Below are 23,118 nucleotides of genomic sequence, written 5' to 3' on the forward strand. Positions count from 1 at the left end.
GCTCGGTTGATATGTGCTGTCACGAGTTGGCCACCACTTCCACATTGAAACGATGGGCTCCAAGCAATGTGCTAAGCCCTGTGCCAAATTTGAGCCAGGCTGCTACATGCTCCTCGACAGTGATGAGAAGCACTGTGGCAGGCCTGCCAATGCACCAAGCAACTCTGTGTGCATGCCCATCAGTGTCCTCCAGTATACTACCCGATCAAAGTCCTTATCTGAGTCCTCTGCAGCAGAACTTGTCTGCAACTTTGCATTCCAGTAAGCTGACACACTATCCTTTCCCAACTCATGCCCGGTAACCCACCATGTGCTGATCCTTAATGTGAGAAAAATTACACCTGCCAAGAATGAGGCATACTAATTTTGTCATATGGAACATTAATTTTAAACTCTTACTGGACTGAAAACATGGCTGCACCTGCATTCTAAAAGGACAGTGGCTGGAAACATTTGCATTCTAAAAGACAGTTGCCTGGAGAAGACAATGGAACTGCTCCCTGATTCAATTAACAAAATGGATTTTGATCAAAAGACATTGAAGGTGTGAAAGTCAGCATTCCAGCCCCCTACTGAGGATGTCGACTAAGATTGAAAGAATCCACAAAACCTCGCTGGGCAGGTTGTTCCAAAAAGGAGCCAGTCACATGACTGGACTGCTGGCCCAGATTTGGTTTGAAGTGTGCCACAAAAAAAAGGCAGACTGCAACTGAACTTGAAGAGAGAGCATCTCTCCCTGTCTCTCGCTCTCTCACAAAAAGAAGAGACTGCAACTGGATATCTCCCTCTCATGCAAAGACAGGGACCCACATTAGAAACTAAGCATCAAGACAGAAACTATCGAAACAAGTTTGAAAGTGTGTATTGGGCCCCAACGAGACGGCAAGATTTAACTGCAATCAAAGACTTTACATCAAACTCAAAAGACAGTAAATGAACTCCAGCTATTTCTTCAAACCTTTCCCCTTGATTCTTTCTCCCTTTTCTGTCTCTATCTGCGTGTGTGTTTATCGCATATGCATGTTAGCATGGTCATGTCGCGTATTTTTAGTAGTTTTAACCGAATTAGAGTTTTAAGGTTAGTAAACTTACACCTTTCTTGTTTAAATCTAAGAAAACCTGTCTGGTTGATTTCTTTGCCATTACAATTGTAGGACAGTGAACAAGGATTCACTGAGGGGAAGCTAAAAACACAGTGTTTTAAAAATTAAACCTTGTTGCAGCTAAACCAGGAAAAGGCAAACCAGGAAAAGGGAACCCCAAGATCCCTTTCTCCCCTGGTCATAACAATAAGATAAGGTGTCTACAGTTGGAGCCAGCCAGAGGGCCGTGGAATGGATTAATTAAGGAAATAAGCCCACTCCAGTCTCTGTGATTCATCCAGTGCTGTGCATGTGCACAACTTGGCCGGGCCAGCCTGGCCTTTTGGGGTTTTCATTTTCACCAGCCAGCGAAGCCTAAAAACCAATGAAACACTGAGTTGTCTAGAGGGTCGCAACTCCGCATCATCAATAGGGAACAATAGGGGCCTGTCACACTCTCCCAAGTCAGCCCGCAGCCATAGTCCCTGTTTTATATTGGAGCAGGTGGGCCTGAGGTGGACTTTTAAAAACATTTTTAAAAAGGGAAACATGTAGGAGCTGTGCAAAGATACAGATGAACAGAATGGTGGTGCTGGACAACCGATTTTCCAACCCTTTTCATTATGAGGTCACCTTGGACTGCATCGAAAACCTGTCCGAGGATTTGAAATGGAAAATCATTTATGTGGGTTCAGCAGAAAATCAAGAACATGACCAAGTCTTGGACTCCATAATTGTGGGAATTGTACTTGCTGGAAAACACGTTGTCTTTCAAGGTGATCCTTCCCTCATTCCAGATGCAGATGTGGTTGGCAAAATTGTCTTTTTAATAACTTGCACTTAGCCAGGTCAAAAATTTATCAGGATTGGGTATTGTGTAAATAATGAAAACAGCAATCTAGAGCTGTGTGAAAATCCTCGTGTGAAACCAGATTTCTCTGATCTCCAGTGAAACATTGTGGCATCAACGTCACAAGTTACAAGGTTCTATATCAACTGGTAACAGTAGTGAAAAAAAATGATTCCGAATATACAAATCCGAATATGTAATTCATTCTTTCCACAAGTACATTGTCTTCAGCTTCAAAGTAACATACGGGAAAAATAGGAAAAAGATAAAGCCAAAGGCAATATAATGAATGCGTGAATCATTTGCAACAAAATATATGAATTAATAGCAGAGCTGGGAATTAATGGGTTTGATCTAATAGCCAAAGACGTGGCTGCAGAGTGACAAACGTTGAAAATTAGGTAGTCCAGGAAACTTAACTTTTAGAAAATAGGCAAAATGGAAAGGAAATGGGTGGAGCGCTGATAACAAAGGATGAGATAAAGGCAGTAGAGAGATAGGATCTTAACTCAGAAAATCAGGATGTAGAATCAGTTTGGATGGAGCTAAGAAACAACAAGAGGCATCAATCATTGGTGGGAACAGTTTATTGGCACCTAATAGTAATTGTAGTGTCGGGCAGAGTAAAAGTCAAGAAATTAGAGTCTCATGCAGCAAGAGCACTACAGTAATCATAGGGGACTTCAATTGTCATATAAAACAAATAGGCAGTAATAGTATGGAGGACGAGTTCATGCATATATACGAGCGTCTCGAGGAAATAGTGGTCATAATATGATAGAATTTTATATTGAGTTTGAGCATGATTTAGTTAAGTCTGAAACGAAGGCCTTAAATCTAAACAAAGCAAACTTCATAGGTATGAGGGGCAAGTTGGCGAAGGTAGATTGCAACAAATATACGTAGAAACGTAGAAAATAGGAGCAGGAGTAGGCCAGTCAACCCTTCGAGCCTGCTGAACCATTTATTATGATCATGGCTGATCATCCAACTCAGTAACCCGTTCCCGCTTTCCCTCCATATCCTTTGATCCCTTTCGCCCCAAGAGCTATATCTAACTCCTTCTTGCAAACATACAATGTTTTGGCCTCAACTGCATTCTGTGTTAGCGAATTCCACAGGCTCACCACTGTCTGGGTGAAGAAATTTCTCCCCATCTCAGTCCTGAAAGGTTTACCCCATACCTTAGACTATGACCCCTGGTTCTGGACTCCCCCACCATCGGGAACATCCTTCCTGCATCTGCCCTGTCAGGTCCTGTTAGAATTTTATAGGCTTCTATGAGATCCCCCCTCACTCTTCTGAACTCCAGTGAATATAATCCTAACCGACTCAATCTCTCCTCATACGTCAGTCCCACCATCCCAGGAATCAGTCTGGTAAACCTTCGCTGCACTCTCTCTATAGCAAGAACATCCTTCCTCAGATAAGGAGATCAAAACTGCACACAATATTCCAGGTGTGGCCTCACCAAGGCCCTGCATAATTGCAGCAAGACATCCCTGCTCCTGTAGTCGAAACCTCGCGCTATGAAGGCCAACATACCATTTGCCTTTTTTACCGCCTATTGCATCTGCATGCTTACCTTCAGCGAATTGTGTACAAGAACACCCAGGTCTCGTTGCATATTCCCCTCTCTCAGTTTATAGCCGTTCAGATAATAATTTGCCTTCCTGCTTTTGCTACCAAAGTGGATAACCTCACATTTATCCACATTGTACTGCATCTGCCATGCATTTGCCCACCCACTCAACTTGTCCAAATCACCCTGAAGCCTCTCTGCATCCTCCTCACAACTCACCCTCCTACCCAGTTTTGTGTCATCTGCAAATTTAGAGATATTACATTTCGTTCCCTCATCTAAATCATTAATGTATATTGTGAATAGCTGGGGTCCTAGCACTGATCCCTGCGGTACCCCACTAGTCACAGCCTGCCTTTCGGAAAAAGACCCGTTTATTCCTACTCTTTGTTTCCTGTCTGCCAACCAATTTTCTATCCATCGCAATACACTACCCCCAATCCCATGCACTTCAATTTTACACGCTAATCTCTTATGTGGGACTTTGTCGAAAGCCTTCTGAAAGTCCAAATAAACCACATCCACTGGCTCCCCCTCATCAACTCTACTAGTTACATCCTCGAAGAATTCTAGTAGATTTGTCAAGCATGCTTTCCCTTTCGTAAATCCATGCTGACTCTGCCCGATTCTATCACTGTTCTCCAAGTGCTCTGCTATAAAATCTTCGATAATGGACTCTAGAATTTTCCCCACTGCTGCTGTCAGGCTGACTGGTCTATAATTCCCTGTTTTCTCTCTACCTCCCTTTTTAAATAGTGGGGTTACCTTAGCTACCGTCCAATCTGTAGGAACTGTTCCAGTGTCTGTAGAATCTTGGAAGATGACCATCAATGCATCCACTATTTCTAGGGCCACTTCCTTAAGTACTCTGGGATGTAGATTATCAGGCCCTGGTGATTTATCGGCCTTCAATCCCATCAATTTCCAAAACACCATTTCTCTACTGATACTGATTTCCTTCAGTTCCTCCCTCTCACTAAACCCTGTGTTCCCCAACATTTCTGGTATGATATTGTGTCCTCCTTTGTGAAGACAGAACCAAAGTATGATTTAGTTTGTCAGCCATTTCTTTGTTCCACATAATAAATTCCCCTGTTTCTGACTGTAAGGGACCTACATTTGTCTTCACCAATCTTTTTCTCTTCACATACCTACAGAAACTTTTACAGTCAGTTTTTATGTTCCCCGCAAGCTTACTCTTGTCCTCTATTTTCCCCTTCTTAATCAATCCCTTGTTCCTCCTTTGCTGAATTCTAAACTGCTCCCAATCCTCAGGTCTGTTATTTTTTTGGTGAATTTGTATGCCTCTTCCTTGGATCTAATGCTATCTCTAATTTTGCTTGTAAGCCATGGTTTGGCTACCTTTCCTGTTTTACCTTTGCGCCAGACAGGAATAAACAACTGTTGCAGTTCATCCAAGCGCTCTTTGAATGTTTGCCATTGCCTATCCACTGTCATCCCTTTAAGTAACGTTTTCCAATCCATCATAGCCAACTCGCGCCTCATACCTTTGTAGTTTCCTTTATTAAGATTCAGGACCCTAGTCTCAGAATCATGTCACTCTCCATCTTGATGAAGAATTCTATCATATTATGGTCGCTTATCCCCAAGGGGTCTCGCACCACTAGATTGTCAATTATTCCTCTCTCATTACGCAATACCCAGTCTAGGATGGCCTGTTCGCTAGTTGGTTCCTCAACATATTGGTCCAGAAAACCATCCCGTATACACTGCATGAATTCCTCCTCTACGGTATTGTGACGAATTTGATTTGCCCAATCTATATGCAGATTAAAGTCACTCATAATTACAGATGTTCCTTTATCGTATGCATCTCTAATTTCCTGTTTACTGCCATTCCCAACATCACCATTACAGTTTGGGGCTCTATATACAACCCCCACTAATGTTTTTTGCCCCTTAGTGTTTCTCAGCTCTACCCATACAGATTCCACATCATCTGAGCTAATATCCTTCCTCACTATTGTGTTAATTTCCTCTTTAACCAGCAGAACAACTCCACCGCCTTTTACTTTTTGTCTGTCCTTCCTAAATACTGAATACCCCTGGATGTTCATTTCCCATCCTAGTCATTCTGCAACCATGTCTCCGTAATCCCAACTATATCATACCCGTTTGCATCTGTTTGCGCGATTAATTCATCCACTTTATTGCGAATGCTCCGCGCATTAAGGCACAAAGCCTTAAAGCTTGTCTTTTTAACATTGCTTGTCCCCTTCCCACTATTTTTCACTGTGGCCCTATTTTATTCTGGCCCTTGATTTCTCTGCCTATCACTTTTCTGATTCCCCTTACTGTCTTTTGTTCTTGTATTTGATTCCCCCCTCCTCTGACTCCTTGCAAACGTTCCCATCCCCCTGCCATTTTAGTTTAAACCCTCCCCAACCACTCTAGCAAATACTCCCCCAGGACATCAGTCCCGGTCCTGCCCGGGTGTGACCCGTTCAGTTTGTACGGGTCCCACCTCACCCAGAACCAGTCCCAATGCCCCAGGAATCTAAAACCCTCCCCCTCACATCATCTCTTCAGCCACGTATTCATCCAATATATCCTGCTATTTCTACTCTGACTAGCACGTGGCACTGGTAGTAATCCTGAGATCACTACCTTTGAGGTTCTACTTTTCAAAGTACTTCCTAACTCCCTATATTCTACTTTCAGGACCTCATCCTTTTTTTTCACTTACGTTGTTTGTACCAATGTGTACCACAACCACTGGCTGTTCACCCTCCCCCTTCAGAATGTCCTGTAACCTCTCTGAGACATCCTTGACCCCAGCACCAGGGAAGCAACATACCATCCTGGAGTCTCGTTTGCAGCCACAGAAACGCCTATCTGTTCCCCTTACAACTGAATCCCCTATAACTATTGCATTCCCACACTTTTTACTCCTCCCCTGTGCAGCAAAGCCAACCGTGGTGCAACGAATTGGGCGTTGCTGCTTTCCCCTGAGAGGCCATTTCCCCCAACAGTATCCAAAATAGTATATCTGTTTTGCAGGGGAATAGCCACAGGAGATTCCTGCAGTGTCTGCCTACTCCTCTTGGTCACCCATTCCCTTCCTGCCTGTGGAGTCTGAGCCTGCAGTGTGACAACCTCTCTATACGTGCTATCCACGATACTCTCCGCCTCGTGGATGCTCCACAGTGTCCCCTGCCGCCGCTCCAGCTCCAGGAGCTGGAGACACTTCCTGCAGACATGCTAGTCCCGGGCACTGGAATTGTTCCCGGCTTCCCACATAGAGCATGAAGAGCACAACACGGCTTTGAGCTCTCCTGCCATGACTTACCCCTTTAAATTAAACCTTTTGGAAGATGCTTAATATCAAATAATATCAATTACTCTAGGGCCCTTCTTCCCTGGTCCTCGCTACTACAGAACTCCCTAAAAAACACTACTTACTATTTATGAAAATAAACTGTAGACCTTTCTTACCTTAGTTTCGAAGCCAGCTATTTAGAGCTATTCCCTAACAGCAGTTACTCACCAACCAATCACCTTCCAGCTTTCCTGTGATGTCACTGTTGACTTTTTGTTTCAAAACTCCGTGCGCCTGGACTGCCCTCGCACAGGTCTGACTGCTCTCCATGGGAAATGTGGTCCAACTATGGAGAACAAATAAAGTTAAAGCTAGTATAAGATTAAAGAGCGAGGCTTATAACGTTGCCAAAAAAGGTAGGGAGGATTTTAGAATTCAGCAAAAGATGACCAAGAAATTATAAAGAGAGAGAAAATAGAACGAGAGTAAACTAGCGAGAGACACAAAAACAGATTTTAAAAGTTCCTATAGGTATGTAAAAAGAAAACAAGTAGTGAAAGTAAACGCGAGTCCCTTCCAGGCAGAGACAAGACAAATTATAATGGGGAATCAGGAATATACAGAGACATTAAATGAATACTTTGTATCTGTCTTCACGGTAGATGATACAAACACATTCCAGAAATAGCAGGGAACCAAGTGTCTAGTGGAAATGAGGAACTTAGGGGTGTTATTATTATTAAAGATGTTAGTACTGATAAAATTAATGGGACTAAAAGTCGACAAACCCCCTGGACCCAATCGCCTGCATTTTAGGGTTTTGAAAGAGATAGTGGATGCATCTTCCAGAATTCCCAAAATTCTAGATCAGTCCCTTGGATTGGAAAGTAGCAAATGTAATCCACTATTCAAGAAAGGAGTGAAAGAGAAAACAGGGAACTATAGGCCAGTTAGCCTGACATCAGCATTAGGGAATATCTATTATTCGGGACACGATAACAGAGCACATAGAGAATCATATTATGTTTTATGAAAGGGAAGTTGTGTTTGACAAATCTGTTATTTTTGGGGTTGTAACTAGCAGGATGAATAAGGGGGAACCAGTGGATATAGTGTATTTGGATTTTCAAAAAGCGTTTGCAAGGAGCCACATAAGAGGTTATTACATAAAATTAGGACTTATAGGATTGGGAATAATATATTGGCAAGAACTGAGGATTGGTTAATTGACAGAGAACAGAGACTTGGAATAAACGGAACATTTTTGGGTTGGTAGGCTGTAACTAGTGGGGTACTGGAAGGATCAGGACTTGAGCCTCACCCATATGCAATCTATATCAATGGCTTAGATGAATGGTGTAATATATCCAAGTTTGCTATCAATACAAAGTTAGGTGGAAAGTCAGCTGTGAGAAGGATGCAAAGAGGCTGCAAAGGGATTTTTTTTTTTATTATTCATTCATGGGATGTGGGCGACGCTGGCCAGGCCAGCATTTATTGCCCATCCCTAATTGCCCTTGAGAAGGTGGTGGTGAGCTGCCTTCTTGAACCGCTGCAGTCCATGTGAGGTAGGTACACCCACAGTGCTGTTAGGAAGGGAGTTCCAGGATTTTGACCCAGAGACAGTGAAGGAACAGCGATATAGTTCCAAGTCAGGATGGTGTGTGACTTGGAGGGGAACTTGCAGGCAGTGGTGTTCCCATGTATTTGCTGCCCTTGTCCTTCTAGTTGGTGGAGGTCGCGGGTTTGGAAGGTGCTGTCTAAGGAGCCTTGGTGCATTGCTGCTGTGCATCTTGTAGATGGTACACACTGCTGCTACTGTGCATCGGTGGTGGAGCAAGTGAATGTTTGTAGATGGAGTGCCAATCAAGCGGGCTGCTTTGTCCTGGATGGTGTCGAGCTTCTTGAGTGTTGTTGGAGCTGCACCCATCCAGGCAAGTGGAGAGTATTCCATCACACTCCTGACTTGTGCCTTGTAGATGGTGGACAGGCTTTGGGGAGTCAGGAGGTGAGTTACTCGCCTCAGAATTCCTAGCCTCTGACCTGCTCTTGTAGCCACAGTATTTATATGGCTACTCCAGTTCAGTTTCTGGTCAATGGTAACCCCTAGGATGTTGATAGTGGGGGATTCAGCGATGATAATGCTGTTGAATGTCAAGGGGCGATGGTTAGATTCTCTCTTGTTGGAGGTGGTCATTGCCTGGCACTTGTGTGGCACGAATGTTACTTACCACTTATCAGCCCAAGTCTGGATATTGTCCAGCTCTTGCTGCATTTCTACACGGACTGCTTCAGTATCTGAGGAGTCACGAATGGTGCTGAACCTTGTGCAATCATCAGCGAACATCCCCATTTCTGACCTTATGATTGAAGGAAGGTCATTGATGAAGCAGCTGAAGATGGTTGGGCCCAGGACACTACCCTGAGGAACTCCTGCAGTGATGTCCTGGAGCTCAGATGATTGACCTTCAACAACCACAACCATCTTCCTTTGCGCTAGGTATGACTCCAGCCAGCGGAGGGTTTTCCCCCTAATTCCCATTGACCTCAGTTTTGCTAGGACTCCTTGATACCATACTCGGTCAAATGCTGCCTTGATGTCAAGGGCAGTCACTCTCACCTCACCTCTTGAGTTCAGGTCTTTTGTCCATGTTTGAACCAAGGCTGTAATGAGGCAAGGAGCTGAGTGGCCCTGGCGGAACCCAAACTGAGCGTCACTGAGCAGGTTATTGCTAAGCAAGTGCTGCTTGATGGCACTGTTGATGACACCTTCCATCACTTTACTGGTGATTGAGAGTAGGCTGATGGGGCGGTAATTGGCCGGGTTGGACTTGTCCTGCTTTTTGTGTACAGGACATACCTGGGCAATTTTCCACATTTTATTTTATTTATTTTATTTTATTTTTATTTCGAGATACAGCACTGAAACAGGCTCTTCGGCCCACCAAGTCTGTGCCGACCAACAACCACCCATTTATACTAATCCTACATTAATCCCATATTCTCTACCACATCCCCACCATTCTCCGACCACCTACCTACACTAGGGGCAATTTACAATGGCCAATTTACCTATCAACCTGCAAGTCTTTTGGAGGTGGGAGGAAACCGGAGCACCCGGCGGAAACTCACACAGACACTGGGAGAACTTGCAAACTCCGCACAGGCAGTACCCAGAACTGAACCCGGGTCGCTGGAGCTGTGAGGCTGCGGTGCTAACCACTGTGCCACATTGCAGGGTAGATGTCAGTGCTGTAGCTGTACTGGAACAGCTTGGCGAGGGGCGCGGCAAGTTCTGGAGCGAAGGTCTTCAGTACTATTGCCCGAATATTATCAGGGCCCATAGCTTTTGCAGTATCCAGTGCCTTCATTCGTTTCTTGATATCATGCGGAGTGAATCGAATAATCTGACATCTGTGATGCTGGGGACTTCAGGAGGAGGCCGAGATGGATCATCAACTCGGCACTTCTGGCTGAAAATTGTTGCAAATGCTTCAGCCTTATCTTTCGCACTGATGTGCTGGGCTCCCTCATCATTGAGGATGAGGATATTTATGGAGCCACCTCCTCCAGTTAATTGTTTAATTGTCCACCACCATTCACGGCTGGATGCGGCAGGAGTGCAGAGCTTCGATCTGATCCATTGGTTATAGGATCGCTTAGCTCTGTCTGTCGCATGCTGCTTACGCAGTTTGGCATGCAGATAGTCCTGTGTGGTAGCTTCACCAGGTTGACACCTCATTTTGAGGTATGCCTGGTGCTGCTCCTGGCATGCCCTCCTGCACTCTTCATTGAACCAGGGTTGGTCTCCTGGCTTGATGGTAATGGTAGAGTGGAGGATAAGCCGGGCCATGAGGTTACAGATTGTGGTTGAGTACAATTCTGCTGCTGCTGATGGCCCACAGCGCCTCATGGATGCCCAGTTTTGCATTGCTAGATCTGTTCGAAATCTATCCCATTGAGCACGGTGATAGTGCCACACAACACGACGGACGGTATCCTCAATGCGAAGGCGGGACTTCGTCTCCACAAGGACTGTGCAGTGGTCACTCCTACCAATACAGTCATGGACAGAAGCATCTGCGGCAGGCAGATTGGTGAGGACGAGGTCAAGTATGTTTTTCCCTCGTGTTGGTTCCCCCACCACCTGCCGCAGACCCAGTCTAGCAGCTATGTCCTTTAGGACTTGGCCAGCTCGGTCAGTAGTGGTGCTACCGAGCCACTCTTGGTGATGGACATTGAAGTCCCCCACAGTTAGTGGGCAAGAACATGGCAATTGGAATAATGAGAGGAATTGTGAAGTTTTTAACTTTGGGAAGAAAAATAGATAAGCAGAGATTAGGAAACATTGGTATCCAGAGGGACCTGAATGCCCTTGTACATGAATCACAGAAAGTTAACATGCAGGCACAGTAAGCAATTCGGAAAGCAAATGGTGTGTTAGCCTTTATTTAAAAGCAATTGGAGTATAAGAGTAAAGAGGTCTTAGTTCAAATGCATAAAGCTTTGGTGAGACCACACCTGGGGTGCTGCGTGCAGTTTTGGTCTCTTTACCTATGGAAGGATATACAGCCTTGGAGGGAGTGCAATGAAGGTTCACTGGACTGATTCCTGGGATGGGGGGTTTATCCTAAGATGAAAGATTGAGTAGACTGAGCCAATATTCTCTGGAATTCAGAATAATGAGGTGATCTCATTGAAACATATAAAATTCTTCAGGGGCTTGGTAGGCTTAATCCTGGGAGGTTGACTCCCTGGCTGGGAGTCAAGAACTAGAGATCACAATCTCAGAATAAGGTGTCGGCCATTTAGGACTGAGATGAGGAGTACTTTTTTCTCTTGAAGGGTTGTGAATCTGGAATTCTTTACCCCTGAGGGCTGTGGCTGCTCAGTCGTTGAATATATTTAAGACAGAGATCGATAGATTTTTGAATTTTTTTCATTCGTTCATGGGATGTGGGCATCGCTGGCTAAGCCAGCATTTATTGCCCATCCCTAATTGCCCTTGACAGTAGTGAGTTGCCTTCTTGAGCCTCTGCAGTCCTTGGGGTGTAAGTACACCCGCAGTGCTGTTAGGGAGTTCCAGGATTTTGACCTAGCGACACTGAAGCAATATCGTTTCAAGTCAGGATGGTGTGTCGCATGGAGGGGAACATGCAGGTGGTGTTGTTCCCATGCATCTGCTGCGCTTGTCCTTGTAGGTGGTGAAGGTCATGGGTTTGAAAGGTGCTGTCGAAGGAGCCTTGGTGTGTTGCTGCAGTACATCTCGTAGATGGTATACACTGCTGCCACAGTGGGTGGTGAAGGGAGCAAATGTCGAAGGTGGTGGTTGGGGTACCAATCAAGCGGGCTGCTTTGTCTTGGGTGGTGTCGAGCTTCTTCTGTGTTGTTGGAGCTGCACCCATACAGGCAAGGAGGGAGTATTCCATCACACTTCTGACTTGTGCCATGTAGATGTGGACAGGCATTGGGGAGTCAGGAGGTGAGGTACTCGCTGCAGAATTCCCAGCCTCTGACCTTCTCTTGGATACTAAGGAAATTAAGAGATATGGTGGAATTAAGATCGAAGATCAGCAATGATTGTATTGAATGGCAGTGTAGGCTCAAAGGGCTGAATGACTGACCTCTGCTCCTATTTTTTTAATCTGCTGTGAACTAATTCTATCTGCTCATCCACCGCACCAAGCCAACCTTCTTTCAGGGTATAATTACTGCTGTTATTATTTTCTAACAGAATCACAGAATTGTTACAGCTGTTATGATCCTGTAGTTTTTTTTCCCAGAAGAATGCGGTGTGCCTTTAAGGCTGGAAAAAGAGCCGTACTGCTTTACGGCAGCAAGCTCTAACAACTGAGTCAAAGAATGCATTCTCGTTACCTTTGAGACTGGCATTTGGAGACTGCGATTCAAAGGGTGCATTCTCTTCACCTTGGTTCCAGCCACTCAGACTGAGCATCAAGAGATATATTTGTTACAATTTAATTTTGAACTGGCTTATAGTGCAAACAGCCTGCTCGAACAGAGGACTCAGACAGACAGCTGTGTGTTAGCACCTGAAAGAAGAGCTCTCAGCCCATTTCAACTGAAGGAAGAGAATTTAGTCTGTTTATTCGTTATTCTCTCTCAAAATTAAAAAAAAGTCAAGTCAAAACAGAGATCTCTGATAATTTAAACTGAAGGAAGAGAAGTTTGACTGTGACAATCTTTTATCCCTCAAAAACTCTAAAGTCAGATTGATTCTATTGAAAGTGTTTCCAAATTGTTAATTGTTGAAATTCATCACTGGAGAAGGAAAGCATCACTTACTGCTGGAATTAGACTATGGGACTGTTCTACTGTTGAAGAACCTTTTTATCCCCATTGGACGGCTATGAGGACTTCAAGCAATCTTGGACTTTTTTCACCTCAGGCAGGAGCGTAAATTTGCAAGGACTCTAATTTTTTCTATTTTAAATGTTGTTTATATCTTAGTAGTGTTTAAGAATTTAGTTTGTCTAATTAAACAGTTAATTTGTTGATTTAAAGACACCTGGTTTAGTTAGCCTCATTTGGCTGGGTCTTTCTTTAATTTGGAAAGCTTAAAATGATATGTTAGGCGATCTATGGAGGGACGGGATTGAATTAGCAGTGCATTTCTTCCACCACAATCAGAATTGTATATTTTGATTTGGGGCTTTGACTGGAGCAGTCAGTCGTAACATATTAATTGGCGGCTCACTCAAGATTTGAATCACATATTAATTGTGTTTCTCATCTGTGGATTTGAATCATACCTTAATTGGGGGCTTGCTCGCAATCAAATCATACTTAATTCGGTGGCTCGCATTTGGAATCATATCAATTGCTCGTTTCTGAGATAACATATTTAAATTGGGGTCTTGCGTTAGGCATCATATTAATTGCTCTCAAGTCTGGGATCTTATTAATTGGAAACTCGATTGCTGGGATCTAAATCTGACAGCAGCTACCAAGCAATTAAAAGAACCAGGTCTCTTGTATAATAAGGTACAGTCTATACCATTGTAATGGCAATAGTGGTTGTAGCAAAGTTTCTGGGAAAGCAGACGTTTCCCTGAGTGACTAGTTAGCTTTAACAAAGAACAAATTAAAAGAATTGGCAGCGAAATTGGGGTTGGAATTGAAACCAGGTGCCAAAAAAGCAGGGATAATTGACATAATAGTCGAACATCTGGAATTAGTAGAAGATGATGATGATACAGACGAATGTCAATATGAGGAACAAGAAAGGGAATATGAGAGACATGAATGTAGTAGGTCCGAGAGTTCTTCTTTCTTTTGGGCCTCCTTATCTCGAGAGACAATGGATATGCGCCTGGAGGTGGTCAGTGGTTTGTGAATCAGCGCCTGGAGTGGCTATAAAGGCCAATTCTGGAGTGACAGGCTCTTCCACAGGTGCTGCAGAGAAATTTGTTTGTTGGGGCTGTTGCACAGTTGGCTCTCCCCTTGCGCCTCTGTCTTTTTTCCTGCCAACTACTAAGTCTCTTCGACTCGCCACAATTTAGCCCTGTCTTTATGGCTGCCCGCCAGCTCTGGCGAATGCTGGCAACTGACTCCCACGACTTGTGATCAATGTCACACGATTTCATGTCGCGTTTGCAGACGTCTTTATAACGGAGACATGGACGGCCGGTGGGTCTGATACCAGTGGCGAGCTCGCTGTACAATGTGTCTTTGGGGATCCTGCCATCTTCCATGCGGCTAGGTCCGAGAGTGATGCAATGGAATTGGCTAGGATTTATTTAGAAATGAAAAAACTGGAGCTCAACAAGAAAAAGGATTAAGAAAACTTGAACGTCAAAGAGAAAGTGGAAGAGCAGAGTGGGAATTTAAGTTAAAAGAGATGGAACTAAAACAAAGGGGTGGTCTTAAATACAGGGAAAATTCGGGTCAGGAAGAATCTAAATTTAGATCAGGACCCAGTGAGAAGTTGTTTAAATTTATACAGGCTCTTCCTAAATTCGAGGAAAAGGACCTAGATGCATTTTTCATATCTTTTGAAAGAATAGCCAAACAGATGAAATGGCGGAAAGAAAGCTGGACATTGCTCATACAGGGCAGGCTGGTAGGCAGAGCTCATACAGCTTATGCCATGCTTTCTGAAGAGGCTTCTGCAGATTATGAGATGGCAAAAAAGGCTATTCTCGCTGCGTAATAGTTAGTCCCTGAAGCTTACCATCAGAAGTTTAGGAACTTACAGAGATTGGCGGGGCAGACATATTTAAAATTTGAGAGGGTGAAGCAAATGAATTTTGATCGTTGGATACGGGCATTAAGGATTGAAACCACATATGAGAACCTTCGAAAATTGATTCTCTTTGAAGAGTTTAAAAACTCCATTCCTTCAGTAGTGAGAACTCATATAGATAACCTGAAACTTTTGAAAGTTAGGCCAGCAGCAGAGATTGCTGATGATTTTGAGCTTGTGAATATGCCAACCTATTTTGTCCATCGCCCCCATAAACCCGAGAAGGATAGAAAGTGGGAGAGTGAAAGGAAGGCAGGCAGCCAGGGACAAGAGGGAACAGCTGGGAATGCCCCAGGATCACTTCCTCAGGTTAGAAAGGAAGGTGTTGAGGGTAGAAGTGAGGTTCGCAAGCCAAAGTGTTATCATTGCAACAAAATAGGTCATCAGAGTGCTGGAAATTGTGAGGTAACCCCATAGGATTTGTTGGGGTACGCAAAGTTAGTGCAGAGGAAAAGACTCTGACTGAGAGTATAGCAGACCAGGCTATATCTTTAACGACAGCTGTGAATGTGAAACCAGATACTAAAACTAAAAGGAGTGTAGAGGTTAAGAAGAAAATACCTGAGAGTTATAATGATTTTTTGTCAAAGGGAAGAGTAACTCCGTATCCTGTAAGTGAGGCAGGAAAACCTATCATTATACTCAGGGATACAGGAGCAACCCAAACACTCTTGCTGGGGAAAGATATGAGGTTTCAACCAGAGAGCGCCTTGAACGCTAAAGTTTTAGTTAATGGAATTGGCAGGGAGTATATACCCGTACCTTTGTATAAAGTATGCCTAGAGAGTGACTTAATAACTGGGGTAGTAACTGTAGATGTTGTCCACGGTTTCCCAGTAAAGGGAATTGATCTACTCCTAGGAAATGATTTGGCAGGATCAGAAATATCAGTTTCTCCTATGGTTATAGAGTAGCCATGTGAAATTAAGGAAACAGAGCAATTACAGGAGCAAGTTCCGAGAATATTTCCTGCGTGTGTAGTTACCCGAGCAATGGCTAAACAGGATCCATTGTTGGAGGTAAAAGGGGCACCACAAATAGATAATCAGGCACCTGAAACCTTCTTTGGGGATTTAGATAATCCAAATGAGTTGTTTAATAGATCGTTTATCATTGCAGCACAGCAAGCTGATCCAGAAGCTGAGGTGAAAGGAGTTCTGGAAGGCTATTATATGGCAAATGGGATTTTGAGGAGGAAATGGAGACTGCCTCATAGGCCTGCCGACGAAGACTGGACAGTTGTTGAACAGATAGTGGTACCACCTAAATATTGACCAAGTTTGTTAAGGTTAGCACACAACGTTCCTTTTGCAGGACCAGGGGAATTCAGAAGACCAAATCACACATAAGCAAACAGGTCTTACAAAGGATATGAGACAATTTTGTAGGACATGCCATACCTGTCAAATGGTGGGAAAACCACAACATACCATAAAACTAGCACTGCTAGTTTCCATACCAGTGATTGAGGAACCATTTAGCAGGGAGGAGGATAAACCAGTACAGGTATACAGCTAATCGGGACTGTTGTGAAGGAAAAGGATAGTGAGGATGAGGCAGCAGTAGGCCTGGGAAATTCTCAGATTGAACCTCCAACTATCCAATTAGCGAATATAGAATGGCTAGGAAAATTAAACAATAGGCTTTTACACTTAGAGGTCCTAACCAGGGTTTTCACAATGTTTCAAAAGGTTTGTAGGGATAAGCCAGGATGCATAACCTTAGCCACACATGATGTGAAAATAGGGGGAACCATTCCTTTAAAACACCATCCTTGCCACTTAGATCCACACAGACAGGCCCAAGTGGAACCAGAGGTACAATGCATGCTGAAGGGCAGCTTAGATGAACCTAGTCGGGACAGTTGAGATTCGCAGATGGTCTTGATGTCTGAACCTGGTGGGTCGGCTCAAACTTACATAGACTCTAGAAAAGTCACTGTGGTAAAAAAGACAGACTCCTACCCAAATTCTTATTTAAAGGACTATATGGACAGAGTGGGCAATACAATGTGTCTTAAAGAGACTGATGTGTTGGAGGCAACTTGTCAAATTCCTTTGACACCCAGGGTAAGAACAAATCGTCTTCTGTTACAGTGGACAGGGTTTTCCAGTGTCAAGTGACACCACATCGGTTAAGGGGTACAGAAGAAAATTCTGAGAGAATAGTAAACCCAGTAGTGGTCAGTGCACCTAGCTGTGCAGTTCACCTGGCTGAGGTGATGGGCTATAGGGATGCTTGGAAGGAAAACACGAAACAATTGGAAGACTATGCTTGGAAATTTAAAATGGGTTAATTAGGACAGCCTTTTGAAAATTTAAAGCCAGAATGTTCTGGTGGAATTTGTTGCTGGATGCCTATAAATGCGAAAAAAAGTTAGCGCTTTTTCAATTTGTATTTTTTACCCATTGTAATGAAACGCATTCCAGGAATGGTAATTCATTCCACCAGGGGCGGACGTGTTATGATCCTGTAGTTTTTCTTCCAGGAAGAATGCGGTGTGCTTTTAAAGCTGGAAAAAGAGCTATACTGCTTTAAGTCAGCAAACTCTAAAAACTGAGTCAAAGAATGCATTGTCGTTACCTTGGATACAGCCATTCAGAGACTGCGATTCAAAGGGTGCATTCTCGTTATCTTGGATACAGTCACTCAGACTGATCATCGAGAGATACATTTGTTACAATTTAATTTTGAACTGGCTTATAGTGCAAACAGCCTGCTCGGACAGAGGACTCAGACAGACAGCTGTGTGTTAGCACCTGAAAGAAGAGCTCTCAGCCCATTTCAACTGAAGGAAGAGAATTTAGTCTGTTTATTCGTTATTCTCTCTCAAAATTCAAAAAAAATCAAGCCAAAACAGAGATTTCTGATAATTTAAACTGAAGGAAGGGAAGTTAGACTGTGACAGTCTTTTATCCCTCAAGAACTCTAAAGTCAGATTGATTCTATTGAAAGTGTTTCCAAGTTGTTAATTGTTGAAATTCATCACTGGAGAAGGAAAGCATCACTTACTGCTGGAATTAGACTATGGGACTGTTCTACTGTTGAAGAACCTTTTTCTCCCCATCAGAAGACTGCAAGGACTTCAAGCAACCTTGGACTTTTTTCACCTCCGGCAGAGCGTAAATTTGCAAAGACTCTAATTTTTCTATTTTAAATGTTGTTTATATGTTAGTAGTGTTTAAGAATTTAGTTTGTCAAATTAAACAGTTAATTTGTTGATTTAATGGCACCTGGTTTAGTTAGCCTAATTCGTGGGTTATTAGATGGTACAATTTGGCTGAATCTTTCATTAATTTGGAAAGTTTAAAATGATATGTTAGGCTATCTGTGGAGGGACAGGATTGAATTAACAATGCGTTTCTCCCACCACATTCAGTATCGTATATTTTGGTTGGGAGCTTTAACACAGCATAGAAGGAGGCCATTCTGCCAGTCGTGTCTGCACCGGCTCTCCGAAAGAGCACTTTACCTAGTGCCACTCCCCAGCCTTCTCCCCATAGCCCTGCTTATTCCTCCTTTTCAGATAACAATCCATATCCCTCATGAATGCCTGGATTGAACCTTCCTCCACCATACTGTCAGGCAGTGCTTTCCAGATCTTAACCGCTCGCTGCATGAAAAAGCTTTTCCTCATGTTGCTATTGCTTCTTTTGACAATGACCTTAAATCTGTGCCCTCTTGTTCTTAATCCCTCCACCAATTGGAACAGTTCCCTGTCCAGACCCATCATGATTTTGAATACCTCTATCAAATCTCCTCGCAAGCTTCTTTTGAAAGAAAACAGTCTCAACTTCTCCAATCAATCCACATAACTGAAGTTCCTCATCCTTGACATCATTCTATTGAACCTTTTCTGCACTCTGTCCAGTGCTTTCACATCTTTCCTAAATTATGGCACCCAGAACTGGACAAAATACTCCAGTTCGAGGCCAAACCAGTGCTCCATACAAGTTTAACATAACCTCTTTGCTTTTGTAATCTATGCCCCTATTAATGAAGCCGAGGATAATATATGCTCTATTAACTGTGCTCTCAATCTTCACCTTCAATGATCTGTGCACATATATATCCAGGTTCCTCTGCTCCTGCACCCCCCTTAGAATTGTACGCTTTATTTTATATTGTCTCTGCGTTCTTCCTACCAAAATGAATCACTTCACAGTTCTCTGCATTAAATTTCATCTGCCACTTTTCTGCCCATTCCACCAATTTGTCTATGTCCTTTTGAAGTTCTACACTATTCTCCTCACAGTTCACAATGGCTTGAATTTTATTCGGGTGCTGCGCTCTGCGGCAGTGCCTTTTGAGCACAGCGGTGTGCCCTCATTCAGCAGCCGCTGTTGAGTCCATGTGATATTTCACATGGGCTCATTTAAATAGAGGGGGCGGAGCGGCCACCCCGATGACGTAGAGGGGGCGGCTGCCGTATTCCTGGCAACAGCATCTGACGCCACCACGCAGGCGCCATTATTAAAGGGCTTTAAGCCCTTACAATTAATTTTAATTTTTAAAGGGAAATCATTAATAATTTTTATTAAATATAAAATTAAGTGATGGAGGCCCTTTTCCAACTCCCCAATGGTCATTTCATTGTCCAAAATGACCAGCAATTGATTTTTCAAATACCTGAACTTCCCCACCCACCCCCAACCTTCAATACTTTGCCCTTCAACCCCTTCCCACCATCCCCTTATCCAATCAAAATTATTTTTCCTGCTCCTCCACCCCTCCCACCCTGAAAATTTAATCCTCCCCCTCCCACCAGGTTCTCGCCTCGGAACTCTGGGTGGAGATCCGAAGGCGCGCAAAGGCCGAACGAAGGCTGTAAAATCGGTGTGGGACGGCAGGTAAGTTAATTTGAATATCTTTGATGTCACTTTACATATGGAGATGAAGGGTCCGCCGCCAGGCAGCAGTGGGGTCGCACCGAGGTCCCCCTGTCGCCAGTAATATGCGGCGGGCCCTTCTCGAATTTGCGGGTCGAGGCGGGCATCTCCCCGCAGAATTGTACCAGCCCCTGCACCGGTAAAATTCAACCCAATGTTTCCAAGTTTTGTATCATCTGCAAATTTTTTTATTGTATCTTGTACACATAGGTCTAGGTCATTAATATATATCAGACAGAGTAAGGGTCCAAACGCCTTGGGGAACTCCACTACAAACCTTCCTCCAGTCCGAAAACATCCATTAACCATTACTTTCTGCTTCCTATCGCTCAGCCAATTACGTATCCATGTTGCTACTGTCTCTTTTAATAAACATGTAGTGACGTCTACTTGGTTAGGTGCGGGCAGTGGTGAGCAGGTGGTGGAGGGAATCTGCCTTCCTGAGAAAAATGGTGAATCACCTGTAAAGCTATTACAATATTAGTTTTTCGTGGTAGTCCAACATCTCTCTATAGAACAACAACTTGTAATGCAAATTGGAGCATATATATGACAAATATGTGTAAATATTTATGATTATTGTGGAAATTTCTATATATTGTACTGATATTCCTTTTTATATAATTTTCTGTCAGGTTCCACTTTGATATCAGTCCCTATGAAGACCTCTGGCCAACTATTTTTGTCTATATGGTTCACAACTGCTGTGGAAAGAACAGGTACAGACTATAAAATAACCCCATTTTTATACTTTTTTAAAATTAGCACAGGATATCTTGATGAGTCACAGTGGAGATGAAATCTGTACTTCATTTTAGTAACAATCATTTTGGTGCCTTGAAATTGTATTACTTTTGGTAGAAGTGCTGGATAAGCGTCATCAGATATTATTCATCAGTATGGATTTCCCTAAGCGTAACATTTACTGAAGTGGTGCTGCTCTTTGAAGGCTCTCGGGGTCTCATTCCAGATCAGGGTTGCATCACCAAACCTCTGCTATCTGCTTCAAAGCCACTGGAGTTGGTAACATCCTTAGATGTCTGTGAAGTTTCATGTCGATAAGCCATCAGAATTCCCCTGCAAAAGATGCCTTAAATTTCGTAGAACATTAGTTCCTTATTGGATTTGTCACCTTACCTATTAAAAGCTATATGTGTTTTGGAATCCTGACAAATTACAATAGCACTTTGATCTCTGGGACTAGTGACATTTCTGGTCTTTATTTAATTGCTGTCTTTCCTCTTTCTATTTTCTTCTCTATCTAGCTTTGATCTGGAGAAATTGTGTCGCTTCACAATGTCAGTAAGGAAAAACTACCGTCGTGTGCCTTACCACAACTGGAAGCATGCGGTCACAGTGGCACATTGCATGTATACTATCCTGCAGAGAGTTCAGGGGACATTCTCAGAACTGGAGGTAAGTGAATGAAATTTTTCTGCCATTGCAAGCCACAATTGTGAATTGTCTTGGTTATGCACCCACCAGGGACATTTATTAACATGTATTCATCTTAAAGACAAGTTATAGTCCCAGTCAAATAGCACTTTGAGTTGAAAAAAAATCAAGTGGCATATACTGAATGAGCAGTAAATAGTGCTGTGTTCACTATGAATCTGTTAGCCTTCCACCACATCACTATCCAAAATGCAGAGTTTGTTGTGACTCAAGGTCATTGTAGTTAGTATGTACCATTTTATTGCAATAGTATATACAAACCCGCTTTACAACTAGGGGATACTTGATTTCAAGCCATTGAATAATAATGATGAGAAAGAGAATAACAACCAAGCACCACAGATGCAAATGATTTGTGTAGGTCCTCTACGCACATTATTACGACCATGTGGTGTGATGTAGGTGGTTCCCACTGTTCATCTCCCCACCTGACCGCAGCAAGAGTATTTGTATTCGAATTTAGCCCCTTTGGTTTTCTATTTTTCAAATATACAGACTGCGACAAGTTTTCTTGTAGGTTTTAAAAACAGAAAGTTAATTGTTTATTGATCAATACGCTTTATCCCGAAATTGTTGCAACCACATCTACTCAAGCATTTGTTTGCTCACACACACAAGAAACAGACAAGAGACAGATAGAGAAAGGAAAAAGGAAGGTGGCTTTCAGTGACGGGGGGAGGGGGAAGGAAGGTTATGATAAACCTGTTGAATTCTCTTGGAAATTAAATTCTAGATGAATGTAGACCTGAGATGAGTGTAGATTTCTCTCTTGATTGAAGATTTAATTGAAGACAGTCGTTTGCTTCTAGCTCTCACTGCTGTATACTGTAGATGTCGGGTTCTGCAGCAGGGCAAGCTGCCTTGCTGGAACACAAGCTGTTAGATGTTACTTCTCTTGGGTGTCTCTGTCTCTCACTCTCTCTTTCTGGGTCTCCTTTTTTAAGGTAAGGCTATTATCTCTCACCCATTGTTAGGTAATGCTCTGGTTTCTTCCCAATAGTGATCGCACAATGGCCCTGGATGTGGCGACTTCACACCTCCTTTGTTTCAGAAGAAGACATTCAATTATGGAATGTTTTAGGATAGGTGCAGAATGGATTCTATTAACACCTTTTAGCTTTGATGATTTGTCCTTTGTCTTTGTCACGACAGTTTGAATACACAAAAGGCCAAACCACTTTTCTTCATTGGCCATTTTGGACCATTTTTCACTTTTAAAAGTAAAGGTTCTTTTTTTGAAGACAAAGTCCGTTTTTCATAACTCTTTAGAGTTAGTCTGTGATTGTTGTATCATCGTACTTCTGGTGTGTGTGACAATGTGGAACAAATTCTGAGGGATGAGCATTAATGTTCAGGAGTTTACAACTATATTCTGTCTATCTTTCTTTCTTTTGGGCCTCCTTATCTCGAGAGACAATGGATACGCGCCTGGAGTGGCTATAAAGGCCAATTCTAGAGTGACAGGCTCTTCCACAGGTGCTGCAGAGAAATTTGTTTGTCGGGGCTGTTACACAGTTGGCTCACCCCTTGCGCCTCTGTCTTTTTTCCTGCCAACTACTAAGTCTCTTTGACTCGCCACATTTTAGCCCCGTCTTTATGGCTGCCCGCCAGCTCTGGCGAACGCTGGCAACTGACTCCCACGACTTGTGATCAATGTCACAGGATTTCATGTCGCGTTTGCAGACGTCTTTATAGCGGAGACATGGACGGCCGG

General features: G+C 43.3%; 1 protein-coding gene and 1 pseudogene across 1 annotated transcript in view; both read left to right on the forward strand.

Moving 5' to 3' along the window:
• The window catches only part of pde10a (phosphodiesterase 10A), a 565,280-nt gene that overhangs the window by 441,539 nt on the left and 100,623 nt on the right, over positions 1 to 23,118 (forward strand). The window contains exons 16-17 of the mRNA XM_068044845.1: positions 20,585 to 20,668; positions 21,215 to 21,365. Of these exons, the coding sequence (XP_067900946.1) occupies positions 20,585 to 20,668; positions 21,215 to 21,365 (235 nt within the window). The remainder of the gene's footprint in view (positions 1 to 20,584; positions 20,669 to 21,214; positions 21,366 to 23,118) is intronic.
• LOC137376665 (histone chaperone ASF1 pseudogene) lies at positions 53 to 2,174 on the forward strand (annotated as a pseudogene).

Source organism: Heterodontus francisci, chromosome 13 (genome assembly GCF_036365525.1).
Source record: "Heterodontus francisci isolate sHetFra1 chromosome 13, sHetFra1.hap1, whole genome shotgun sequence".
Classification (NCBI taxonomy): Eukaryota; Metazoa; Chordata; class Chondrichthyes; order Heterodontiformes; family Heterodontidae; genus Heterodontus; species Heterodontus francisci.